General features: G+C 39.5%; 2 protein-coding genes across 3 annotated transcripts in view; both read left to right on the top strand.

Moving 5' to 3' along the window:
- Positions 1 to 11,355, top strand: part of LOC115583429 (sodium-coupled neutral amino acid transporter 3-like) — a 45,364-nt gene extending 34,009 nt beyond the window's left edge. For both annotated transcript variants that reach the window (XM_030420260.1, XM_030420261.1), the window contains 9 exons: positions 1,586 to 1,668; positions 3,562 to 3,620; positions 4,018 to 4,164; positions 4,909 to 4,988; positions 5,463 to 5,563; positions 6,153 to 6,277; positions 6,649 to 6,793; positions 7,315 to 7,418; positions 8,410 to 11,355. In XM_030420260.1, the coding sequence (XP_030276120.1) occupies positions 1,586 to 1,668; positions 3,562 to 3,620; positions 4,018 to 4,164; positions 4,909 to 4,988; positions 5,463 to 5,563; positions 6,153 to 6,277; positions 6,649 to 6,793; positions 7,315 to 7,418; positions 8,410 to 8,514 (949 nt within the window). In that variant the 3' untranslated portion in view covers positions 8,515 to 11,355. The remainder of the gene's footprint in view (positions 1 to 1,585; positions 1,669 to 3,561; positions 3,621 to 4,017; positions 4,165 to 4,908; positions 4,989 to 5,462; positions 5,564 to 6,152; positions 6,278 to 6,648; positions 6,794 to 7,314; positions 7,419 to 8,409) is intronic.
- Positions 11,356 to 13,534: 2,179 nt separating this feature from the next.
- The window catches only part of LOC115583452 (guanine nucleotide-binding protein G(i) subunit alpha-2), a 63,337-nt gene continuing 50,410 nt past the window's right edge, over positions 13,535 to 26,461 (top strand). Inside the window, exon 1 of the mRNA XM_030420319.1 lies at positions 13,535 to 14,369. Coding sequence (XP_030276179.1) covers positions 14,252 to 14,369 — 118 coding nt within the window. The 5' untranslated portion in view covers positions 13,535 to 14,251. The remainder of the gene's footprint in view (positions 14,370 to 26,461) is intronic.

Below are 26,461 nucleotides of genomic sequence, written 5' to 3' on the forward strand. Positions count from 1 at the left end.
CCTGATAGAAAACAAGCAATTAATCAGCCCTTCTGTGATCTTAAAATAGCTCAACGTGGTTTGATTCCTCGACATGGCTGTGAATGAGTGTCACATGTGCTAGGTTGTCTCAGTGCAGCCGGTCCGTCCTCTCATATTCATGTGCTCCATTCAGTCTAAATGGCCCTTATTTGCCTGTAGTGTTTAATGTGAGTGTGTCTTTGTGAGGCTGTAGACATTCGGTATCAGCATCATGCAGCCTGGACCATATTTGAAGATGGTCTGTGACCACATTCACCTAGGAGTTTGTCCACAAGTGTCCTGGGACACAGTGACGGTTCGCCTTCATGGCTGACTTACCTAACAACATTTAGGTGCAGCTTGAACGCACGATTCAACTGATTTCACCATTTACACAAAATTTTAGCGTAAACATGTCAAATTTCATATACAGTACATGCTGTCTGCACAATTTCAGCCCTCTTGTTAATTTGTTAATGTAACAAATGTCTTTATTTGTGTAAAACACATGTATATTGTATTCATATGTTGGCACATCCACTGATGTATGTGTTAATTTGCATAACACGGGAAAGTGGAATCCGATTACCAGTGGTCACTCAAGGCGCATGTTAACACCAGGTGTGAGGTCTGGGATTTGCTTAGGCCCTTCAAAGATATTCAAATACAGCTAACAGATAGTTGGATGGTTGTATTAGGCCAATGTGGGCAATTTTTATATAATTTTACATCAGTGTAAGTATCTGTAATGGTCCAGTATTTCATTTCGTTCTGGTATGATGATATCCAGGAAATTTACTGTATCACAAGATATTTTGATATGTTAATCACAATGTTATACGTGGTTAGTGCAGCTGATTCAAGTTTACTTCAACAGTACTTTTCGCCTGGCTGAGCCTGTCTGCCAGCCGTTCTGTTATCCAGTGTTTTGCGGTGTTTTTGATACTAAGTTCAGGTTCTCACGAGGGCTTATTATAAATACTGAAATCATGGTTTCCCCCATTGCAACCAAACAACTTGAAGAAATATTTGACTAGACATTAAAAAAGGTCTATAAAATATTTAGATACTCTGATTAAATGGTCATATAAATAGAACCATTTGGTTATATTACAATATTTAGCCTAAAAACCTGCCATGTACTTTGTGTGTAATATTAACTTCTCTACAGAACATTTAAATAAACAATAGTGAGCACATGAGCCCTGTGTCCCAGCAACAAAAACAGCTCTTTTTTAAAGGAGCAAAGAGGCTTATTTTTTTCCACTCTCAATATTTGATTTCAAGGAAACCAGTTGAGTTTGGTTTGTGTTTGCTTCTGTTCAACTGTGAATAAAACTACTTAGCATATTTGTGTAGATAAAACCAATAATCCTTAATCAGTGCCTCCGGTTTGTTTCCATCACAAAAGCCTCATTTGTGTGCACCTCATTTTCTAGCTGTACACGCACTTTTCTCCCCCACACTATAAATCAATATCTTACACTGCAAACGTTCAACAGAACTGTGATTGAGGAGAGCTTTTGAGCAAAGTAATTTCGAATCAATACATTTAATTATGTGTGTCTTGTCTGCCTCTCTGCAGCGAATGGTTCATGAATGGGAACTACCTTGTGATCGTTGTATCTATTGCAGTAATATTACCACTGGCTCTCATGAAACAGCTAGGTGAGTATTTAATATCACATCTTTATTATAATGTATTACCCATCTCGTTAGTGTTTCAGTGTGGGAATTTAGATTATGTGTTGTGTTTTGATTTGTATAATCAGGTAAAAGCGAGACTATGTCATTTTAACAATAGGGTTGAATGTGTTTTTAGCATTTAGCTAAAATGCTGCGCTACTGCAACAGCAGACAATTGAGGAGGTGTAACATTGCCAAATGCCTCAGTAACATTTGTTATGCAGCAGCATTTCCTTTAAGTTTGCTGACATTAGATAACATTAGCAGCATATCACCAGAGTAACCACTTACTGCTGTTAACTTTGCTGTTAGCTACTTACCCCAATTAGCCGCGCAGCTAGCTGCCCTATTGAGGGACTCTGCCCAGACTGGGAACGTTTGGTTAGACCATTTTACCCCAAAATTAGCATGTATATGTAGGTTTTTGTAACACAGCTACACCCACTTATAATAGGCAATTGACTCCTTTCCCACTGCCAGGAGGCGTGTTTACGAGTTTGCCTTCCTGTTCATCACAGATGATCGGAGCTGAAGCCGATAAATACCTGTGACTACTGCAGAGACATTTGACGCGGGAGTAAAGGCCAGATGTTAGCGGGTGTCCGTGGACTTTTTGTCCAGTGTGAAATGGGTATTAGTGTTTGCACAGCTAGCACAGGAGCTTTGAACAGCTTGGAGGAGGTTTTCAGGACAGGGTCAGGGGGGCGGGCAGTGTGGAATACTGGCAGGGATCTGAATCTGGATGGGAACATCCCCGGGGTGCCAGCAGGCAAATCCGGCAAGAAAACCACCTCGGTGTTGTTGGACTAAGGGCAGACTGGATACCACAGTGACTCACTATTGCCTGTTGAGGTACAAGGTTGTATAACAAGACAGGATAAGCGGGAGTGGGCCGGTTAGCATGCTAACTTGTGTAGATATGTCTGCAACACAATACACAGACATCTTTGACATAACGTCAACAGTGTTATCTTTTCACATCTGTTGATCATTTTAGTTAATTTTGGTTTTAAACTGAAATTCTTACTTATTACTCTTTTTAACTAAAGGTTCTGTCGGGTAACAAAAGTATTTTACCATTAAACCAAAATCAAAATACTTTCTTTGCTAGCCAGCTTACTGTTTCCAAACACCCTGCAGAGCTAGACACAGAAAAGGACCGGTGGAGCTCACTGGGTTTTATAGTGACTTGATCAAAGATGCTTCATTCAAGGCAGTTTGTTATTTGTCACCATCAAGGCTTGAACCTTGGTCTTTGTACTGGAATACCAATTTTCACCCTTCAAACCATGGTGGCCTCCTAGTGACCCACTGAATTGCACAATTTATGCCATATTTTGCTATAAGATATCTTGAGGGGTGAGGTTTTCATTGAAGGGTTTATTTCCATGGTAGAGCTGAACTCTCCTTCTCACAAGGTTAGGTGAGTGTCCTGTTGTACGTCTGCCTGACTGCGCTTAAGATTAGCAAGTACATGAAAATAAAACAGATGGAAAGAAGAAAAAAGAAAGCTGGGGAAGCCAGTTTGGAAGTGAGAAAAGGAGGTGTATTGGCTGACCTCTTGTAAGAAGTCTGTCTCCTGCCGAGACATGAAGGACAACAGAGCCAGTCGGTGCAGTCAAGTAATGAGCTCCTACTCCCAGCACACTAAATCACACTGTCCGCCACAAGACTTGAAGAACACACAGCGGGAAATACAGTTTAGCAGGAGAATACTGCTTTACCTCCCTCGTGACTAGTCATCACTGTAGAGATAAGCAGAGGGGGGCGATATAATACATAGTTTATATTAGCATTTAGAGTCATATAATTCAGATTAAGCCTGACGGTGTAATCCAAGATGAGAGGAATGCTAATGAAGCGCTTGTCTTTCAGGATACCTGGGATACACCAGTGGCTTCTCCCTGAGCTGCATGGTTTTCTTCCTCATTTCGGTATGTCCTGGTATACATACATGTAAATTACTCATCGATATGTCTTGCTTCTTGTTTCTTGTCATTTGGCAGAAACATCAAGGCACAATATTCAGATGCACTGGCATCGATGTGTAACAAGATTGTTTTTTCTTTTAGCCTTCCCACCATCTCTTTAGTATTCCCTGCTCTCTCTACTCATTGCCATGGACGAATGTTTGCACGCTGCGGTTTCAGGCTGTGTTGGTTCTCTGTCTTTCTCTGACCTAGTTTTGGCTGTGTGAGCTTTAATCCACGCATCTCTCTCTCTCTCTCTCTCTCTCTCTCTCTCTCTCTCTCTCTCTCTCTGCCATATTTCTGTCCTCTCTGTATGCTAACTGTGTCCCACAGCATTTGTTTTCTCCTCTGCACTGTACAGGTCATCTACAAGAAGTTCAACACCCCCTGTCCTTTTGTGGACTTTGCATTCAATGGCACTGCCAGTGTGCTGAATGTCAGTGCTGCCGATCTAGGTGGGGCGGAAGATCCTGCCTGCATTCCCAAAATGGTCAACCTCAACTCTCAAGTACGTTCACGCATGTCACTCAAGTCTGCAAATCCACCTCCACTGCCATGGCCACAGACAGACACCCATTTAATGGCATCTTCAGCATGTTGCCAGTGACAGTTCACAATCCAAGCATGGAAAGCACACTTTGTTTGAAGCACTCAGGAATAGATAAGGGCTTTTATCAAGCCGTTAATGATAGAATATAGTCTGCGATTAAAGAAACACTGAAAGATGGACAGTGACCCCTTAGCTGTCAGCAGGAGGATAAAGATTGCTTTGGCATTCTGTTTCTTGCAGTGAGAGCATCAAGTTTGCCCTTTGTGAGGTAATGAGGAAAATGGGAAAGACCTGACATTTCTCTCAGTACCATTATTTTTACACACAATACATACCTTCACAACAGGAGAGGACTCCTGAAAGACTCTTAATTACAGTCATAATTGATTGTAACTTGATATTACCTAATTTTCATTGCGGGACTTTTACTTAGCAGAGCTTTAGCAATACTGACAACTTTTATATCACACTTTTCTAACCCAGTCTAGTAAGACCAATCCCTGCTGCTTAGCAGCTTTTAAGTAAGGCATTCCTAAAAAGGCTAAAGCTGGGCTGCAGCCAGGCCCAAGTTAATCACAGAGAAACAATTAGCTCTCTGTGATATGTCTGATGGAGTAATGGGCAGTAAAGTGCGAGGTTGGTGGTAAGACGTCTGGGATGGCGCTGCTGTATCTATGGTGACCTGTTGGGGTTCATTTTCAGACGGCCTACACCATCCCCATCCTGGCGTTCGCCTTTGTGTGCCACCCCGAGGTCCTGCCCATCTACACAGAGCTGCGCAAGTACGTTCCTATGATGGATAACTCCTGCTAACTTTTGGACAGGAAATCAGCTGCATAACAAAGAGGAAAGCTACTATGTCTGATTTCTGTTTGGCTGCTCATAAGCGAGTCACATGCACCGCTTTCACCTTATTTTGAAATGCGTTGGCGCTGCTTGTTTGATATAGCATGTTTAAATTTATCATCCTGCTTTGAAACCACTGCTTGTTCTCCTAAGATTAATTTTGACATGTTATTGACTTTTCGTCAGGCAAACTAGTCCTGCAGCTGAAGGTGATATGTTATGCTTTCTGTATGGGCAGATACAGTAATGTGACAGTGGATGCCCTGATGTTTTGTGTGTGTGTGTGTGTTTGTGTGTGTGTGTGTGTGTGTGTGTGTGTGTGTGTGTGTGTGCGCGTGTGTGTGTGTGTTTATGCATATGTGTGTGTGTGTGTGTGTGTTGCATCACATGGCAATATCTTCTGATTTCAGTCCCACCAAGAAAAAGATGCAGCATGTGGCCAACATCTCCATTGCAGTCATGTACGGCATGTACTTCCTGGCTGCCCTTTTTGGATACCTAACTTTCTATGGTGAGGCCTGGTCCTCCTCCCTTTTCATCAGTCTACCAATCTATCTATCTATCGATCTATCGATCTGTCTATCGATCTGTCTATCGATCTGTCTGTCTGTCTGTCTGTCCAGCTAGCTATTTTTATGTCTGTCTGTCGAACCATTTATGCTACATAGCCTACTGTTGCTTCTTTATTTCTTTATTCATGCTTCTCATTAATCGTAGCAATGTCATATATTTGTCCTCACATCAGCACACAGTTAACCTGTAGGCTGAAATGCACCGCGATGCAGCTGCACCCTCTAGTGGTCATGTATATCGCTAACATGCTGTGATCTTCTGCAGTGAAAAGGCATCATGATTTATCAAGGTTCATTTGCTATAGTAGCATATAAGTCATGTTTACTGTATTTATGATTTCATATTACCACATATTTATACCATAATATATAACAGTAAATGACAGTATTTTACTAATAGGCCTCAGGTAATTATTTGAAAAGTTATTGAATTAATTATTATTATCAGTATAAATGATGTTTTGACAGCTGTTCTTCAATCATCATGCCTGGCTCCCCTCTGTTTTCCTCTCTGTCGATCCCTTTCAGGTGAAGTGGAACCAGAGCTGCTTCACACATACAGCCGTATCGACCCGTATGACACTTTGATTTTGTGCGTGCGGGTGGCTGTGCTCACTGCGGTCACACTCACAGTGCCCATTGTGCTCTTTCCTGTAAGTACAATTTTAGCGCATTAAAAGTGCACTATGTCATTTTTGGGAAAAGAGTCAGAAGACAAGAATCTTTATATGGAATTTCATGCCTACACAAACTAAATAAACAACTTTGTTTGTATGTGGCGGACCCTGCCACCTTTCTAGCTTCAAACAGTGTACTGTGTACTTTATTTTCTTCTGTGATAGGTTTGTTTATTCAGTTTGCATTATTACCTTATCAATATAATGAATATGACCCGTCTGATTTTCCAAAAACTACATAATGCACCTTTAAGTCTACACATTTACTGTTTTTAAAAAGACAGCCACACGATCGAAAATGACTCTTTTTTATTATTATTTATTATTATTATTTTTATTGTGATCAGGTGCGGAGGGCGATCCAGCAGATGATGTTTCCCAACAAGACCTTCTACTGGCCCCGTCACATCGCCATTGCCGCCATTTTGCTCACTTTCATCAACCTGCTGGTCATTTTTGCCCCCAACATCCTGGGCATCTTTGGGGTCATTGGTAAGTCAGATCAACCCTGGGACAGGTCGGTGTTGATGAATAAGCACCAGCAAATAAACACATTTATAGATGCACCCTGAAGAATCCTGAGTAGCTTTAATGATCTCTTTAAAGTCTAGAAATGGATTATGCACGGTTACTTATTCCACCTCAAATGCAGAGTACTTCAAATGCTGATCATTTAATGTTACAGACCACTGAATGTGAATGAAGAAAAATAAGTAGTGACATCCAAGAATTCGAGATGATTAAATAATTGGAAAGGGATTTTATTATGGGGGGTGTTAAAAAATAAGCAGCACTTTTACAAGTTTGTCCAACAAGTAAGCCACATATGATCAGTATTCTTTTGGGATGGTGCAACAAAATAAAAACATCTTATTATGTTCCCTAATTTTCATCTAATTTCCATCTCATCACTACAGTGCTGTCAGACTGGCAGCAGCAATTAATGACAACGACAGGAAGTGAGAACCCATGGAGAATTAATTTTAATTAATAACGTTTTGTCTGCCTCCCAGGTGCCACATCTGCCCCTTGTCTCATCTTCATCTTCCCTGCTGTCTTCTACATTCGTATTGTACCCAAAGAGGAGGAGCCGCTGCGCTCGGTCCCCAAAATCATGGTGAGTGACTCAAGTTATATTAAGCTGATCTGTCAAAATATATAAAGCATCAATATAGATTATATGTAGATGTCTGACATTTGACATTTTTTCAATTAAATAAATTGAATATTGCTTTTTTAGTGAGAGTTATTTTAGGTTGTTCAGTGTCAATTCAGGTTTCTCCAAATGTGGATTTTAAAGACATCTTAAACACCAAAAATATATATTTTTTTATTAGTAATGCCAAATTTTGTTGGCTGATGAGTAGAAAAAACTGTAGTGTGAAGAGACTAAAGATATGTTTCAGAAAATGTAGAAACAGTGATGCCATCAGAGAGCACTGACTGGACTTTATTTCCAGCTGTAAAAAGTCTCAGCACAGTATATTGTTCACAGTCCTTCCAAAAAAAAAGAAACCTAACACCAGACTGAAAAGCGGTGTTTTACTGTTCAGTGTGCTTCACCTCTGATCACACCTTGCCTCACTGAGAGGTGTTGTTGTTGTGGTGGGAAGTTTGCTCTGCTGGACCTCTAGTCACACCCAGCAGTGAGTTCACAATGTACTGACACACCCTACAGCAGTGGTTTTCCAACTTATTGTGCCCAAGGCAAACCAAAGGCAAACCTAAAATCTCAAGACTGACCACAGATGCAATTGTTTTTGTTAATGCTGTAATCTTGAGATCATAAGTTTATCATTGCATTATCTCGAGATAACAAAGCTTGTTTCTGATAATAAGTTCATTTATCTTTTTATCTCGAGAGAAAATGAAATAATTAACTTCGATCTAGAGATAACAGCATTAATAAAACAGACATGTGCACCTATGCACATTCTCAGATGCCATACATCAAAACAAAACAGCAATGACAAAATCATTCAAACATCAAATGATTTTCCCCCGAAGTTACTGTAAATTTGATGACACTCTGTAAACGATGCATCCAGTTGGTGTTCCCACAGTGATCTCTCTATCTCCTGTTATCTGTCACTTATTTTCTCCTCAAGGCTGCCTGTTTTGCTGGGATAGGCTTCCTGTTCATGATAATGAGCCTCAGCTTCATCATCATTGATTGGACATCGGGCAGCAGCAAAGCCAGCAGTGGTCACTAGGCACCACCTTCCACTTATTTTTTCAGGTTTTATATTGTTAATTTAGACCTGTGTTGTAATGTTATTGTTTTGACTTTGATGTTGAAGATGCCCTATCTTTTCCATGGGAGTATATTGGCCACAGGGAAGTCTAGAGTTGAAGCTCTCGCTCTCTAACGATGTTACGTTGTACTGTGCATCCTGCCAAACAGTGATTGCAGATCCAGGCCAGTAGACTCCAATGGAAAGTTGATTGTGATTTTTAAAAACAGGTCAGGTGCATAAAGATTGATGTCGACATTGGGAGGCTGTGCCTTGTGAGATGGATGCAAAACAAAAAACAGAAAAGTAACAATATAGAAAGCTGCTGTCTGTCTTTATACGCCTGGCCCTGCGAGTATCTGTCAACCCCCACTATCCCTGTCTTGTCCTAAGGTGATCTACAAGTGCTACTCAGATTCTAACATACAATCCAAGGCACCTCCCATTTAACAGTCGAACGACAGAAATGTATCGAATGATAGGCCATTATTTTATTATTATTATTATTATTATTATTATTATTATTATTGTAAGTTATTTAAGAGAAGGTGATAGTACAAGCACATAAAGAAAAATATGTTAAAGGAATAGTTCAACATTTTCAATAACACTCTCAGCCACAGTCAGCAGCTGGTTAGCTTAGCTTAGCATAAAGGCTGGAAAATGTAGAACTATTTCTTTACGGCACAGCCTCTAGTGTCCCAATCCACTAACTTGTGCTGCTGCTGCTGCTGCTGTTGCGTATTTTAAGGTTTAGACGTGTTAACATCCTCACCTCTAACAGAGCAAGATGCAAAAAAACACAAAGTATGTGGTGCAGTGTCGCGAGCACTTTTATCGTAACATTCCTGAACAATATGATCTAGATGTATATTTTTTATTATTAATCACCACTTGATGAAAACCTCAGAGGATGCAGTATGGACTGATGACTTGATCCTCAGCATTTATGGAGGCGATCCATATCAGAAATGCAGGAGCATTTTGAAATGGTTCTTGGCGTCCATATAACTACATAACACAGAGTTTCATTTTCAGTATTACTGTGTAAATGACAGTGATAAATGGTATTGAGAACCTCATTAGTTGGATTGTACAGATCGAAGCGATAAATGAAATGAAAAGAAGGAAAAAGTTACTGCTATGTGATCTTAATCATCGAGCATGAGCCTGGAAGATTCGATGTGTTGTTTCTGAACATTTACTGGGAGTAATCAGAGATAACCAAAAACCATGTATTAAAAAAAAAACACAGGGTCACTTCACGACAGTTTGGAGTCTGTAAATATTTCTGCATTCAGCACAAGCTTGATCTCTAACGGTAATGACCGACTGTCTCTTTAACAATCTCGAAAGGTTTATGGTTAGCAATAGCACTTTCCTTTGATAAGCACAACTTCCTGCAGCCATTAATAAGTTGCAACACAAGCAAATGAGTTGTGAGGCGTTCACATGTTTGATAGATGTGATTTATGGGCACGTCCCTTCTGTATGACTAAATCAATCTAATGTAGACTTCGAGAAAAATAGCAACATATCGATGGGATATTATGGATGTCTTCTCCAACATTACTTGAAATAAATAAAGTAAACTTTCTTGTGAGGCCCTGCCATGATTAGTTTCTCCCTCTCGTCTGCTCTGTAGATAAAATTAGTTGGATTTAACGTTGGAGGTTTTTCAGTATCCGTGTTGTTTTAAAAAAAAGAAGACATGGCTCCACTCTATTTCAACTATAGTACCTATGTGCATTTGTGCTGTTACACATGGACCTATACTCTGATCAGAAGTACAATTGAAGTCTCCTACAATTGATGGATTAACTGTTTTAACCTTCATGTTCAATGTTTATTCTGGCGTATCAGTTGAATCCGATTCAGTGACGAAATGCAAGATGCTAAACAATTGATTTTATGTTTTTTTTTAAACTATGTCTAGTGGTTTATCATCAGTGGTAACATTTGGGTTGTTTGTAACTTCCTTGCTGCTTCTTGGCAGACAGTAATCTACTAACTTGGAAATGTTAGTGAGCTGGTGTACTTGCCTATATTTCATATTTTTTTTTAATGATAAATCCCTTCACACCAGACTACAGTGACCGCTGTATGGGTAAGTTAGCAATGTCCTGTCAATTTGTTACACAATAAACCCCCTTTTTAATCCCTTTGTTTCCATTATATCTAGATATTTGGTTGTCTTTATGCGTCTGTATGCAGAGGGAATCATCTGAATCAGCCACTGGGGCATAACGTAGTGTTGTTAAAAAATTACAAGCTTATATTTATCCACAACTTCCTGTTTGTAGTCTGACTTTCTGGCAGTATGTATGATAAAGGCATTTTGGTTTATCACGTGTCATTTTTCAGTGGTGCACACACACACAACACTTTTAAACCTCACGACATGCAAAAAATAAAGCAAGAGGCAACACAGCAAGGGGACACACTGTGTTAGTGGCTGATAGAAGATGATCTCTGAGGACCTCTTTAGATGTCAGTGTTGTGAGTCTCCCTCTCTGTGTGAACTATTGAAACGTGTATGATTGAATAGTAACATATTAAATATTGACATCGGCCAGCATTTATAAATAATGTATATAAATGTATACCCTTTATATTCTATATGCATATCTAGTTTGTACAATGTAAATAGCAATTAAAGTTTTAGTCCGATTAAAAATATAAATGTAATCATTTTCAAAGTGCTTTTAAACCTTTTTGTCCGTCATGTCGATTTTCTTGTATCTCTATATATTTTAATATGTTGCTGGCAGTTTATTGTACTGTAAACAATGTTGCAATAAAGATAATGAGGTAACAGACCTTTGGCCTTTCATCATCTGTCAAATGTGGTGTGGTTGTCCTCCATCTTGTTAAAGATTACTGGAAACAAGATTGTGGGGACTGGATTTTGATCAGACCTTCTGACTGACTTGCATTCTGTACAAACAAGTTAAAAAACTTGAAATTGAAAAAGCAAGGACTTTTCAGCTATTAAAAATGAAAACCCACTGGGAATATGTGTACTTTATAAATTTCAATTTTACAGTGTTTCACAAATTAATATAATTATTTTCAACAACAAAAAACAAGAAAAGTGTAAAGAAAAAAGGTTAATTTCTCTCTTAAGTGTCCCAAACCAGTCCACAAGGTGGCACTACAGAGCTGTGGTAGCATTAGCTGTGGCTCTATGACCATTATACAAATTAAAAATCAAAGTGGTATTTTTATTTATAGAGTGCACCTATGAACACTATTGATTAACTAGTTTGTTTTGGGGTATTTTGAGTCTCAGTTTTGACTTAAAACGATTGCAGCCGTTATTCTAATACAATAACTATCACACCTTGGCTATTTGCATTATCCTATTTAGATAACCAACATTTGAAATACAAAGACCGCTAATGCCATAACTTTGCTTTCCCCACGGCTCTTTAATGCTCCTGAGATTTCAAATTCCCACATTCAACTTAATGCTTACTAAAAGGGTTTGATATTGTTATATATAGAAACAAAGCAGTGGCCTTTACAAAGTCAGGGTACTGTTTTATAACCTGAAAGTAGGCTAATTTATTAAGTGTGTATAAGTATAAATCAAATGATACAGTCTGCAGACTCAATTTGTATTATGGTGGTCAAGAGTAAGTAAGTAAGTCGTGAGTACATTTGATCATTTTCTGTAGGCCTACTTAGGTACAGTTTCAGGTACTACCTTGCTCCAGTATTTTCATTTGATACTATTTACTTGCACCACTATTTTTCAGAGGGAAACTGTATTTTCTACCACACTTCATTCATCTGATGGCTAAAAGATAAAAGATAACTTTGCTGATTAAGGTTATTTTCTGATAAAACATTGAGATTAATATATCATCGTAAAATGTGAAACATGGTTATAGGTATGGATAAAATGTCCCAATAGTGCAGCTACTATGTATAGCCTACCTAAAATGGCTAAATCTCTACCAGCTACAAAATAAACAAATATTGCTTAAAGGTGAACTATGTAGTTTTGGGGAAGAAATTTTAATCAGGAGAGAAAGATCTTCATTCACAGATATCTGTATGCCACTTAATGTACATATAACTTAAAGGACAACACCATGTCATACTGTTTTAATTTGTTTATATTTGGTCGACCCTGTCACCTTTCTAGCTTCAAACAGTGTTCTGGTGACCTTATTTTCCTCTGAGAACAGCTTGTTTATTCAGTTATGGAGATGTGAAGATAAATATTACTGAGTTTTTATTGGTACCTTATTAATATTGTACATATTAAGAATGTTGGTTTTAATTTCTATTTCAAACCCATGCAGTGCCCCTTTGAATAATATTGCATCCATCTAAAATAATAAATAGATATCTTGCCTATCTGAATATTTCATTTTGCATAGTGAGTGTTCTTGTTACTTCAAGTTGCAAGCATATATTTAGGATATTTTTTTGTATTTTTATTCATACAAGGTAGGGCTTCTATTTCTACACAATATGAATACTTTGTTCCCTACTGTTTTTTTTTTTTTTTTTTGGGAAAGGAATAGCTAGCAGGCTATATAGAAAATACAACATAGAGAAATATGAAAAAAATACTAAAATGTTTTTAAAATATTTAAAAGAAATATAAAAAAAATACATGGTGTTAAAAGATATTAAAAATACAGAAATATTTGAAAGTATTTAAACAAATTAAAACATATATATCAAATAAAAAATATTTAAAAATCTATAAAAAAAAAAGTAGACAGCCATTGTTGCTAGCTGTTAACCGGAAATGTAGGCTGTTAGAAAATAAATAAACAAGAAATACAACCTCTCCTCCCCTCATCTGGGGTCTGACATAAAGCCATGGACCTGTCATGAACCCCAAATTTTCCCACCTGGGGCAATAATTAATGTGAAGTCGGGCAGTTTCCTACGGCGCTCTAAGCGAACGGTTGACTACATTTCCCGTGAAGCACCGCGAGTGGGCGTTAACGTTCCGGAGGTTGGCCCTGGTGCTGCCGTCGAGTTGGGAGGTGACGGCGCTGTCTCGCTGCTTGTCGGACAGAGGGGAACTTCACGGCGGCTACGGGTGTGGCTTCAAACGTGAGAAACCTCAACGCGGGGGAAAGAATGCTTAACGACATTAGGGACTAAAACAAAAGAAAGGATTTATTTCAGCACAGATAAATATCCTCTGAAAAGTGGTCAGTGTGTGTCCGGTAGCCTTTTCTGCCTGCAGGAGTCGGTGCGCCCGTTTTTTTTTCAGCAGCTGGAATACTTTTATTTTTTTTTTTGGCTTAACTTCGTGGCCCGTTTTCTTGTCTTTAACCTGTCCTGATGGTCCGCTGTAGGAACTAAGTGACCGAATTAGCTAAAAGTCAACCGTCCCCGAAAAAGTAACTAGCTTTCTTTTCAGTCGCTGGACAACTTCTTTACTCTCGTAAGAGACCGCAAATGTCACACTGAAGGAGTCTTTGGGAATTTCATACTTTCCAAATCCAAGTTCACGTCGTTTGTTTTTTGTTTTTTTTCCTTTTAATGATTTTCGTTTCCTCTCGCGGATGAACGGACTCCGTCACGTTTGTCGCCACTCGTCAAAAAGGGAAGTCGGCTTACTCAACTCCAACCCTTGTTTTTTAAAATAAGGGTTTTTTTTGGCCGGACATACTTTGTTTTTTTTTTTCCCAGGTGATATTTTCCCACTTAAGCAGCAGTCCTGAAGCGCGCACTAGGAACCATGGGTTGTACGGTTAGTCAGGAAGATAAAGCCGCGGCCGAGAGGTCTAAAATGATTGACAAAAACCTGAGAGAAGATGGAGAGAAGGCGGCCAGAGAAGTGAAACTGCTGCTGCTGGGTGAGTCCTCTGTCACAACACTGATACTGGGGGTTGCAAAAGTGCCACAGTGAATGGTGCCAGACGGGTTGTGAAACAGCATGAAACAACTTGTCCATTTTATTCACCTATAGATCAGGCAAAAAGTCTCAGTAAGTCGAATTTTGAGCTATTAATAGTCACGTTTTGTCCCTCAAAAATGTCGCCATGGCTTCTCTCTCCCTTCACAAGCTCGTCGAGATTTCACCCACATCCAGAGGAGACAAACGTGGCAGCAGAAATTAAGTTTGAGTGTGAGTGCAGTAGTCAGCCCTGCGTGCACTTGACTTGCCACATGTTAAAGAAGTGGCATGTCCTTTTGTACTTTCCTACATTCTTGGCTCTGGTTTAATGCAAAAATGTGGGCTTTGTTGGGAATGTTTGGAAAAGCTGAAACAGCCCCCTGAAGGAGTACAGGTTTCCTCCCACTTGGACAGAATTGAGGGGTCAGACATGAAACGTTCTGGCTGATAATGAGTGGGCTGCTGGGTGGACGCAGGGTGAACACCCCTGACTGTTCCCAGCTGAGGCTAAAGCTCTCTCTCTCTCTCTCTCTCTCTCTCTCTCTCTCTCTCTCTCTCTCATTCACATTCACATTCACACTCACTCACTCACTCACTCACTCTCTCTCTTACACACACACACACATACACAAACAACTGATTGAAAGTCCTGCCTGGTAATTAAGAGAGAGATCGACTCTTTCCCAGGCTTTTTTAAAAAAAATGTTTATTTGGTATAGCTGCTTTCACTGCCCAGCATATTACAATGATAAACAAAGTTTTTTAATGTTGATGCTGTACCACTACACAGACTTATTTAGGGATATTGGCATGGGTGCGTATATGCATGTGCATGGATATGCAATAAAGGTCAAATTAAATGTGTCGCATCATTTTGGGGATCAAAAACATTCACAAAACACAAAATCAAAACTGAGAAATGTCACAGAGTAAACAATCAAGTGAAAAACAAAAATATCGAAATATCCCTGACTAATTTTGAGTTGTGTTTACTGGTTCGATAAATTGTCAGTCTTATATTTGGACATTTATATTGTAATCTATTTATCAGTATCAGAGCCAATAATATGAAGCCATATTGCTTTCACTGACATGACAAGAGCAGTGTGTAAAAATTAAGACACAGTTGGTTTATGATCCACTTATAAGCACACAGACAATGAAGAAGATGGACTATTAAATCATCTGTTATGCTCACCAGATCTGAATCTTTCTCACCCCCAGGTGTGCATTAAGTACAGATTAGGAACTTCTTTTTAAAATACAAAAATGTGAAATTATTGCAGCTGAAAAAAAATCCATATTACGTATCCCTTATTCTCTTAGATTTTCTGCTTCTCTACTTTTTATGTATAAAATAGTGGTCCTCTAAGCTTTAAAAACCTTAATTGCAGCTCAGATACGTGGAAATAAAGGAGGACCAGTTCTTATTGGCTGCTTAACTAATAATTTGTATGAATTCAGAGTCTGTGATGTACAGTTCCGCTGATGTGTTTCATCTCACGCTCATTGATTTACACTCCACAAGTTACTCCAGTTATTGCCTCAAGGGAGTAAATGCAATTTTCTAAACTATCAGTGAGCCATTTAGTCAGAATTGTATTGAAGACACCTTGCCGACTATATGCTCTAAAGTTAAAATTGGTATTGATCCTGTGAGCTGGGGATTTTTTTCTGCGTGTTCTCTGAATTTAAATGATCGGTCTGATGAAATAGGATGTGGTGGAAAATGAGTTTACACCAGAGCGGTACATTTTCAAGAATATACTCCGAGAGCTTCCTGTATTGAGCCTTCACATCTATATTTGTTGAAACCTTCGTGTTCAGCTCCCATCTCAAATTTTTCTCTATAGCTTGTTAAAAATGGAAATGTGGATACAGTCCATGCATTTTGTAACAGTTTTAATCTCTTCAATGAGTTGTTATTAACTTTACTTTACACAGAAAATTCTGGTTAAATTGACAGGGCACACACACTGTGTTCGTCTCTCCTGAGTCTTTGAAGAAACGGCCGGTTGTTAAGTCGTGCCCCTGGTTAGAAGGCTAATTACATACCCTGCCCTGTATAGCAGGTTTCATATCAGTAATTACCATCCGGTGCTGTATGTGGGGGTGAGGGGAATTAAAGGAGAGGTCTTTATTTGAACTGAGGGTTTTTGTGAATTTATGTTATTATTATTATTATTATTATTATTATTATTATATTTGAGAATCGCGTTGTGCAAGTAAGAGTTTGCTGCCTCAGATGTGCAGCTTGAAAAACATGTTGCAGCATGTGATGGGTATAAAACTGGATGTCTTGTGGTACATTTTTTGGTGTCTAAAAAATAATATTTACATTCCAGTTACCTGAAAGGGTAAATGCATAGATAATATCTGCAATACCTGTATTCGGGCAGTTATTTTTAATCAAGTAGTCCATTGAATAAAGGAGACTTTGTTGCGGTTTGTAATTGTAGCTTAAATCAGAGTCTATTGAGTAGCAGTGTGTGGAAAAAGAAGTGTGACATCCTTCCAGAGGTGGTACAAAGTGTGCTTCAGCACTCAGATCTGCTGCCATGGCATTTCCTGGAACAGCAGATAAAAATCTTCACTGCTCCATACGTGGCCACACAAGTTACGAGTCTGTCCTCTCTGTCTAATAAGACCTCGTAATGATAAATTGTAATCTGATGTCCCTCCTAAGTGAACTCAAAAACATGTGAGTGAAGATGCTGAGGTGTAGGTTGAAGAATGCAGGCAGAGACGGAAATGATGAATCTCTTTTTGAATCAACTCTGAATCACCACCGTCCATCAGCACACCCAGGAAGTCTAACCTTTAAAAGCATACACAGAAATGTTGGCACTTTATTTGTCGTACCTGGTGTACACAAACAAATGCAGTAAGGAATGTCTATGGTAGCTGCTTTTCTCTAATCATGCTGCAGCAAGAAGTAGGGGTGGGAATCTCTTGGCACCTCACGATTCGATTCCGATTCTGAGCTCAAAGTTTAAAATCTAAACCGATTATCGATGCATCTCGATGCATCTCGATGCAACAATTTTTTGGTGTACATTTCCTTGCATGATTTAAAATAATAATAATGATAATTAAATCTGAGTTTGCTACTCAGAGTTTGCTAATCACTTCCTACTTTTGTGATGTTGATTAAAAAAAATCAACAGATTAATTACCTTCTCTAATAGAAGGAAGGCTTTTCTTTGTCACAACTAGATTTGACTTTCTATGAACACAGAAAAACAGTATACTGTAGCCTATATACATATAAAGAATAGCTTTCAATGCAATAATCAATGCAGCTTACATTTCAACACATTATGGACCTATGTATCAGCTCTCATACTAAAACATGGCTACTTACCTACCCGCTTTCAAGTGTCCAAAACTTCTGTTTTAGTTTCATTGTAGAGCGTCTGTATGGCTATGTCAGTGAAGTAACGCCAAGATGGTATTTTGTATCTTGGCTCTAGAGTGAACACCATTGTCAGAAAACCCACGTTCTCCACAACTGAATACCGTCTTAAATCCAATGCAATAAAACTTGAAATGGATTCGGTAATCCGCTTTGCTCTCTCAGAGTTCGGTTGAAGCTGTGCCACTGTCTGCTCGATCATTCTCTGGCTGGCATCTGCAACAGGTCGCTGCTTCTCTCCCAAATCTGGTATCACGCAAGGTGGTTTCTCAAATTAGTTGTGTTGCCGAAGTACTTAAATTAAGTTCCACACACCTTACAAACTGTATAGGTCTTGTCAATTCTCCCTTCGACTTCATGGAACTCAAAATGCTGCCATACAGTAGCTTTCAAAGAAATAGGTGCCGATCTTATAGGCTTGGTGCTAGCCATTGCAGCCATTTTGTCACCGCTCAGACATAAACAACTTGCACACGTGTGTTCGGTGCGCATGCCTGTACAGCAGAGAATCAGCAGGCACTTTCTGTAACGCTCTGCAGCAGGCGAACTGAATGTTGCAGCGGGCAATCTAATTTCAGTTTTAAAATTCCATCTGCATTGAGACATAATCATTCTAGAGAGAACCGCGATGCATCTAAGAATACGAAAATGTTTCCCACCCCTAGCAATAAGAATGCTGAATTAGATTTTGTCCTGTTAATTGTTCCCCACAGAAAGCTATTGGTTAATGTACCAGTGAGGACTGAGGCTTAAGCTTTCATTAACAGGAAGCATTCATTCATTCTGACTCTGGCGTTTGATTGACATTTCATCTCCTCCCTGTTCGCAAAAAAAAAAGTTTCTGCTCAGATTTTTTCTATTCTCTGGCTCATGAACCTGTTTTTTCTTTGAGCTCAGCACAAGAAAAGTTTCCTTTTGGCAGCGTGCTCCGCCTGTTAGTAGGAAATATCTCTGCATAATTTCACACTAAGCTCATGAATGCACACAAATGCACACAAACACACACTTCAGTGTTAATTATACATAAACACATTTGCTCGGAGGCTGGACAAGCATCGATGTTCTGTAAATACATTAGCATACAGAATGCATGCATTCTGCCTGTAGGCATAGTAGAAAGGGACATCTAGGCTACTTCTTACTCAGACATATAGACTGGAATATCTTCATTATGTGTGCGCATTAGAGAAGTGTGCAGCATGTGTGTACACACATGCTTTTCAGATTGACAGGGTAGAGGTGATAAATGACGGAGAATAAAGACAGTTTCTATACTGCAGTGGAAAAAGGTCGGTCATATTCTTAGAAGAGAAACAACTCTGTCTATTTAAAGTCTTAAAAACAACTCATATGGCAGCACAGTTATTTATTTCCACTGAGGATAGTAGATGTGTTGTTCTTTTATGACATGATATACAATGCATGCCCACATTATAGACACAGTTTATGACTTGGTCATTGCTTCAGCTTTGAATTGGCACAGATTCCACTACATAGCTGCTGGTGGTCCATGCAGTGAGGCTGCCACATGCAACAATGTAAGGCTGACATACTGTTTAGCCTGCAGCCCGTTTTATTCATGATTAAATAATTCAGTGGTTAACTGAAAATGAAGGCACCAGCCACATGACATGGCTCATGCTATGCATGGGAAATGTGCTGTTAATGTTTTCAGGCTAAGAATTTATTTTCTCTGTGTGGAGAGGTGATGTATAAAGACGCTTGTGTAACCCTTATACGGTCAACTTGGCTTTTTTCCCCCCCTAAACCCTGACTATTATTTCAAATCAGTGTAAAAGAAAGAATAAAGAAACACATGACAAGAAACAGCATTTTCACTTCCTCTTTTATGTCTCTGCAGTGTGCGTGAGGATGCTCATGCTTATTATTCAGCAACTTGCTGAAGCCTCGTTCAGGAAGTAGGGAAGTGGACCTTAAATGAGCACTGAAATCCCAGCGAAAAAATCTGGCTAAATATTTTTTAATTGTGGATATTTTGATACTTCTCAGCTGGGTACCACTGACACTAATAATTAGTTTGATAATCAAGAAGGAATGCCGTACTGATCCCTAAAAGTGTTTTTTAAAAAGTTAATAAATTGTGGAAAAAGAGTTTTGAATGGTCCTGCTGAGGCTGTTTTAGAATACACATCACTGTGGTTTCCTCGACAAAAAGCCAATGTGATTTTTTTCCATTGGATTTTTGATCAGAGAAGAAAATAAGCTCTATGGAAAACCAAAGTCTCTGATACTTCAGCAAGACAATCTTTAAATGAACACAACATATTTTTTTTAAGTGTCGCCAGAAGTGGAAAAGGCTGATTTTAGGCTAATAATGAACCAAACCACAGTAGCATGACACACCATATGAACGGATAATTGTACAAGTTGGAACATATGCAACTAGAATAGTTTTGCAAGAGTTTAAGTACAAACACAACAAGGTTGTAAAGGCAGACTAGTAAGTTGATGAATTTCCATGTTGGGCATGATGACAATTAATTAATTCAGCATCTAAACAAAAAAACTCATTAAAAAAACCCATTGACTTAGAGACGAGGGAACCATTAGAGAGAAATTGCCAACTCGTTTCCCGGTTTTAGGACTCATTCCTGCCGGCCTCTATTGGTTCCCTTTCATCAAGACTAGAGAGCTAGAAAAGCCTTTATCCAGCTTTTGTGATTTAATTTGATATGACAGCTGTAAAAACATTGTGAAATGAGAACCTGTCCATCCACGTCACAAATGGGCTTCCCTGGAAGTGCTCATCTTGTCTTGCAGTCAGTGTGATGTCACCAGGGCCGAGGTTTGACCACAGTACCCATCAGATAAACTTCTGGTATGAAAATAATTGGATGTTATCGTTTCAATAATGGCCTTTTAAAGGCTCAGACAGTAATTGAAGACCCAACACCTTGTTTTTGTATCATGGTTTGAAATGGTCATTTAACGATGGTACATTACAGGATCTAGAAATCCCAATTTCTATTAAATTGTGTGATAATTAAAGTATATTATTATTATATGTTTTTATTATTTCCATGTTGCACTGAAAGGCCACAGTCAAACACAGGGTGCGATGTTGGCACACCTAATTTAATTGGGCTTTAACCACTGCCACACACCAGTTTCCTCCTGTTACTTCCAGGAGAACAAACAGTTAGCATCGCTTCTCTTAAATGCTCTGCTTAGGTAACTTTTTCAAAGCTTAGCTGTTGTAGACAGCGTATTGATCAGAAAGCGAGAAAAGGGTGGGGGGATGGGAACACTGCTCAAAAGAAAATTGTAACTTGTTAGCCTACTATCAGTATGTTTGTACATTACTTGAATGATTTTCTCTTGAGAAATAAAAATATATTAAAAAAAAAAAAAAAAAGAAAGCGAGGGCCTCGATTGAATTGTCCGAGTTGAGCTGAGAGGCCTGAGCTATAGCTTGAGCCCCTCTCTGATCTGATCCTGTGGTTATGAGGTGTCTGACTGGCCTGCAAAGTTCTGAAGAAGCAGCTCCCGTCAGGCCCAACTCCTCCTTTCCCAGTGCAGGTTTAAGAGGTGTTATCAGAAGCACACACAAGAAGTATAACTGAAACAGTCGTTTTGATATGAAGTGACAGTATTTGTGCTCAAGTTTTAGCAGCACATTGTAGCAGAAACCAGGTACAGCACAGTCACCTATTTACTGTTGATGATCGTGTTTGATGACAACACAAGGTGACATGTTCTAAGGCTGGTCAGCTATGTGGTCAGAGCTGCATAGACGCTGGTTACTCCCTCTTATTAAAGTCAGTGTCTGAGTTTCAGTGGGTGTCAGGTGTAATTACAGTTGGCTGATTATACAGACCTGGTTTCTCTGGCAAAAGCGAGTCAGACTGACCTGTTACCAGCTCTTTTGCTCTGGCAGCGACACTCTCACTGCCCCTCAAGAAATTTCATGTGAACGTCAGCTAATCAACAACTACATTGTTTGACTGATATTTATAACAAACACTATTGACTAAAAAAACATGTCAGTCCATTGAGATTTATCAAATGAGCAGCTGCCCTATGTTTTAGGGTGACTTGACCGTGTTTACTTAACAGTCTGCACCACAGTGCTGCCCAATTAGCCATATGACGCACTGGGATAGCAAATCTGTGAGTGTGTATGTGAAGGGGCTGAATATCCTGCAATTACGGGGAGAGCTCCGAAGATAAAGCGTGCTCCTGCAGACTGTGTGTCTCAGTGCTCAAGTCCACAGGGACATGGCTGCACTATCCTCTCTACTCGGGAAATAATGATAGCTTAGAAAAATCTTCCACCACTGCCGTAACCATTACCTCTACACACAGCTCATATTTTTGCTTTATAGCCGTATTATTCCTGCTGTTTCGCTAGAAACACTACCGCCGCATAGAGGTGAATATTTTAGTGAGGTGTGTGAGAAGTGCAGCCTTTAGGGCTTCCCCTCTGATCTGATCACATTAGCAGATCGCAAGCCTAATTCTCCCCCTTTACCTCCGATAATGTGAGTCGGAGGGGGAAGTAGATACTGCAGCATGTAGGCCTGCAGACAGTTCTGCACTGATACAGGAACTGTTGCAAAATGCAAAGCAGCCTCAGTGAGAGAGAGAAGGATTAATGCTACGATGAGGAATGTTCGACTTTGTTTTCTACAAGTTGTTTTTTAAAGTGTCCGTTCACCCCCATGAAACAAAAACCTCACGCACATAATCATGAGATTATCCAGCCATGTAGATGCTGCTGAGTTTTTCAGATCTTCTCCAATGAGATTTCTAGTGCCATATTTTGCATTTTTGCACATCTCGGTATTTAGTTAGAGCTATTTTCTGCCAAATTGAAAAAATGCTGAAAGCTGTTGGCAAGGGTGGTGCAGAGATGAGATCTGCTGTAACTGGGACATTGTTTTTGGATAGATTTGCTGCTGAGGTAAATTAACCAAATGTATCTGCATTACTGGATGCCAAAAGGGGTTCTCTTTTAGTTTTTTTTGTATTGTATTTTTTGATCATCTGCTCATACATGTGTTTGCTTTATCTTTATGCCACATTTTGCTCCAGGGCCAGAAAAATCTTAAATTCTAGTTTTGACCCAAACATGATTCCAGACATTATTCTGTAAAGCCCGCACAGCACTCCCTGTAATGCTGCTTGTTTTGCTAGGGTCCTAAGAAAACACAATTCACTCCCCAAGTTCATGACCCTCCTCCCATAGCATCACCAGAAAAGTCAAAGTTCCCCTCTTTATATTGCTTACATTTCCAAGGGCCTCAAGGGAGTGTGGGGTTGGGGGTTGGGGTGGCTCGGGGCTGCTTTCTTTGTCTAACCATGCCATTAAACACACATACAGCAAACCATTATCCCCTCTCCTCCCCTCCCACAATCCATTTCCTTCTTCTTTCCATTATAGGAAATGAGCTCACTTCACTTCCTTTTCCATCCTCATCGGGTTATCCTGTCATTTTTCTGCACTAGAGGGTCAGTCTCTCCTGGGGGGGTTCCCCCAGGCGGGGCCAGCCTGCACTCTCAGCTTTGTGCCAGTATATATGTTGAAAGTACACTTTAACAGCCAAATGTCAAAATGTTAACAGAGAGAAGGGAAATGGCTCCAGTTTTTCAATGGGGCCTGTGACTATTTCACCGTCTGCTGACCCTAACAACTGTGGAGGGAAAGTGAGCTGCACTGGTAGAGGAAAGAGAAGAAAGAATTACATTTGCAACAATATCATTGTAAAAAATAAAACTCAAGATGTAATAAGGGTGATAAGAAAGCAGAGGGAGGGGCCACAGTTCATGTGAAGCAAGTGGACGATTGGGGATGTCTCTATGATCAGCAGCGCGGCTTGTCCTGACCACCAATATCCCTGCTGCTGCTTGTGCTCACAGTTCAGCCGAGGTTTGATCCTCTGTCACTTCATCTCTGCTTTAGTATGGCTTCTGTTAGCTGTTCTAGCTGTAAAGAAAACAGACGGACAGCTGCTAACTGATGAGAGGGCAAGCTGCATCAGAGATTTAATCTTGCAAAATGACAACAGGTGGTATGACTGTTGTATTTGTGTGTTTTTGGCCGAGTGACAGTGTGCCGCTGTGAAAAGCTGTCAAGAGCGGACGGCTGAGGAGACAGGGATGTGTCACTCTCCCAGAGGTATAAGGTGTAACCACTTTTTATCTCTCCCCTCAGTTTACGCTCCTTCACTTCTTTAAAGTTTTGCAGCCTTAGTTTTACCCTAGATGTCACTTGATCTGTCTGCTTTCAGCTGCTTCTTCTGGCTTTTGTTAGTTGTTCAGCTGAGTTGCAAGCTGTGGAGAAAGTACATCAAGTGAGGTGCCTAACATAACTTGAACAGCAGGGGCCCTTGTGAAGGTGATGGAGGGTAGGGATAGTTCAGATGTCACACTGGGTGAGTGTGTTTTTGTTATTTCTCCCCAGGGGCTCTGGGTGATAATGTTATAACAGCTGCACTGTCATACTTCAATTGAAAGGTCAGTCAGTATTGCCTGTCATCATATTTCCACTATCTGACAACTAGACAAATGTAATCCATAATCTTCATTGAAGTGTCTGATCTAGACCTTTTCTGTTCAAAACGTATTTTCCTGAGTTGTGATCTATCTTCTCCAATCATATTCTCTTCCTAAAGCCCAAACTTAATTAAATCTTTACTCCAACACAATCTTGTAAAAATAAACATTCAATACTGAAAACAAGATTTACATCATTTCTAGGGTTGACTGGAATGCTTCTAGGTAGGACTGCACAAGACTGGAAAAAAATGACATTGCAATATTTAAGTTTTCTGCTCTATATATTTCAATATGAAAAGCTCAAAGAATTTCCTTCAAAAAACGTAAATAGCTCTATTTGGAAAGAAAAAAATCCTACTTGAATGATTGAGGTGATTAGGGGAGTTTATTTTATCACAGCCAAAGTAGGTGCTGCTTTGTGTGATTAATTGATCAAGAATGACTGTGGTTCACTAGGCATGCAGCGCCTGCATGTCACTTACAGGCAAAGAACACAGATGTACCCAAGACCTCTTAAACTGGACCGAATTTGACAGACCTTTTTGCTTGTAGATTAGTCATTGGAAATCATTTTTGCGAGTGTATAAAGTAGCGAAAAAGATGTAGTAGGATTTATTCAAGTTGATTTGCCTTACTTGACATTTTAGGACCTGCGATGTGACTACTGCAACTTTGATAGCTTGTGTCGAAGCTTAGAATATTTGCTGGTAATTCCCCCTGAGGATTTGAAGCCTCCAAAAAACAGATAATCAGGACAGCTAATTATTTCAGTATAAATGTCAATGAACCTGACCTAAATGAGGTTAACATTTATCAGATCACTGAAATGAAACCATACTGCTGCTCTACCTGTGTGGTTGGCATAGATGAAAAAAGCGGCAAGAGCTTATTCTAACAATGTGTCACAATATTTATCAAATGTTTACTGGTTCGCTACAGCCACATTTAAGCCTTTATTGAGGAATGTATTTGTCAGAAGCAGTGTGCTGTTACACCCAAACAAGCAGTTGTAACAGATTTTACATTCATGCCGTTTTCAGTGCACCTGAACAGGAAGTTGTTCATGCTGTGGAGCCTGGCAGGCTCTCTGAATGTATTTTTCTTATTACCCCAGTTACACTTAACAGCTGAATGACTTCAGCAATATTAATACCTCCTAAAGACTCTAGTTGGTGCTGTGAAATCAATTCATGGCAAGAAATTAAACTGAGGTTTTGAAGGAAATGTAGGATTTCCTCTCAGCAAATGGTTTAGTACAAAAAACCCCCACTGTGTTCATGTTTCAAAACTAATCAGCACTTTATTCTGTTGTACAAATTATGATCCTCAGTGGGTACAAGTGATTTCACAGTTATCAAGTAAAAATGGCACACATGAAGAATAAATTGAGACCATCCGTTTTAGTTCATCTTCATCATTATCATTACATCAGTTCATAAGGTTTTATGTGCTTTGCACACACTAGAATAAGTGATTCTTCACTCAGAACAGGTGTTTTTCTTTCACTAGCATGTCAAGATCACACTGTTTCTCTCCTGTCGCCAATTTACCATTTTTTATCAAGATTTTTAACTGTGTTGCACATGACATTGATGTCATTTCCTGTCTCAGCCCTTCACCCCCCTCCTCATCTGTCACTTCCTTTCTCAGTTGGCTGCATGTAAAGTAGAAGTAGATGTGAGCCTTTTGTTCAGTTGGTAGAGGAAACAAGCACACCCATCCTGTGTCAGTTGTCTGGTTCTGATCGTCACACTGTAGGCACCACTGTCTGCCAGAGTCTGTGTTAACACACAACAATGAAGCCCTAAAACAAATCAGATTTAATGCTTTTTCTGCCTGAAACACCCTGTACTTATAAAACAGGAAAGCAGCCACCTCCTTCATTTTTCCACTCAGTTTTTTCTCTAATACTGACAGCAGTTTTAACAATACTCGTGTCAGTGTGTTCGCAAGTTCACAATGCAAGTGGCAGACTTCAAAGTGAGCATAAAAGCCGGATAGTGACATATGCTTCTCACACTTGTTAATTGGCCAATAGCATGGTGTGTCCACACAGTGCCTGGAGTTTAAAGAAGTTTTAGCTGTGATACTTTGGGACTGTTATAACTCACCTTTTA

Source organism: Sparus aurata, chromosome 6 (genome assembly GCF_900880675.1).
Source record: "Sparus aurata chromosome 6, fSpaAur1.1, whole genome shotgun sequence".
NCBI lineage: Eukaryota > Metazoa > Chordata > Actinopteri > Spariformes > Sparidae > Sparus > Sparus aurata.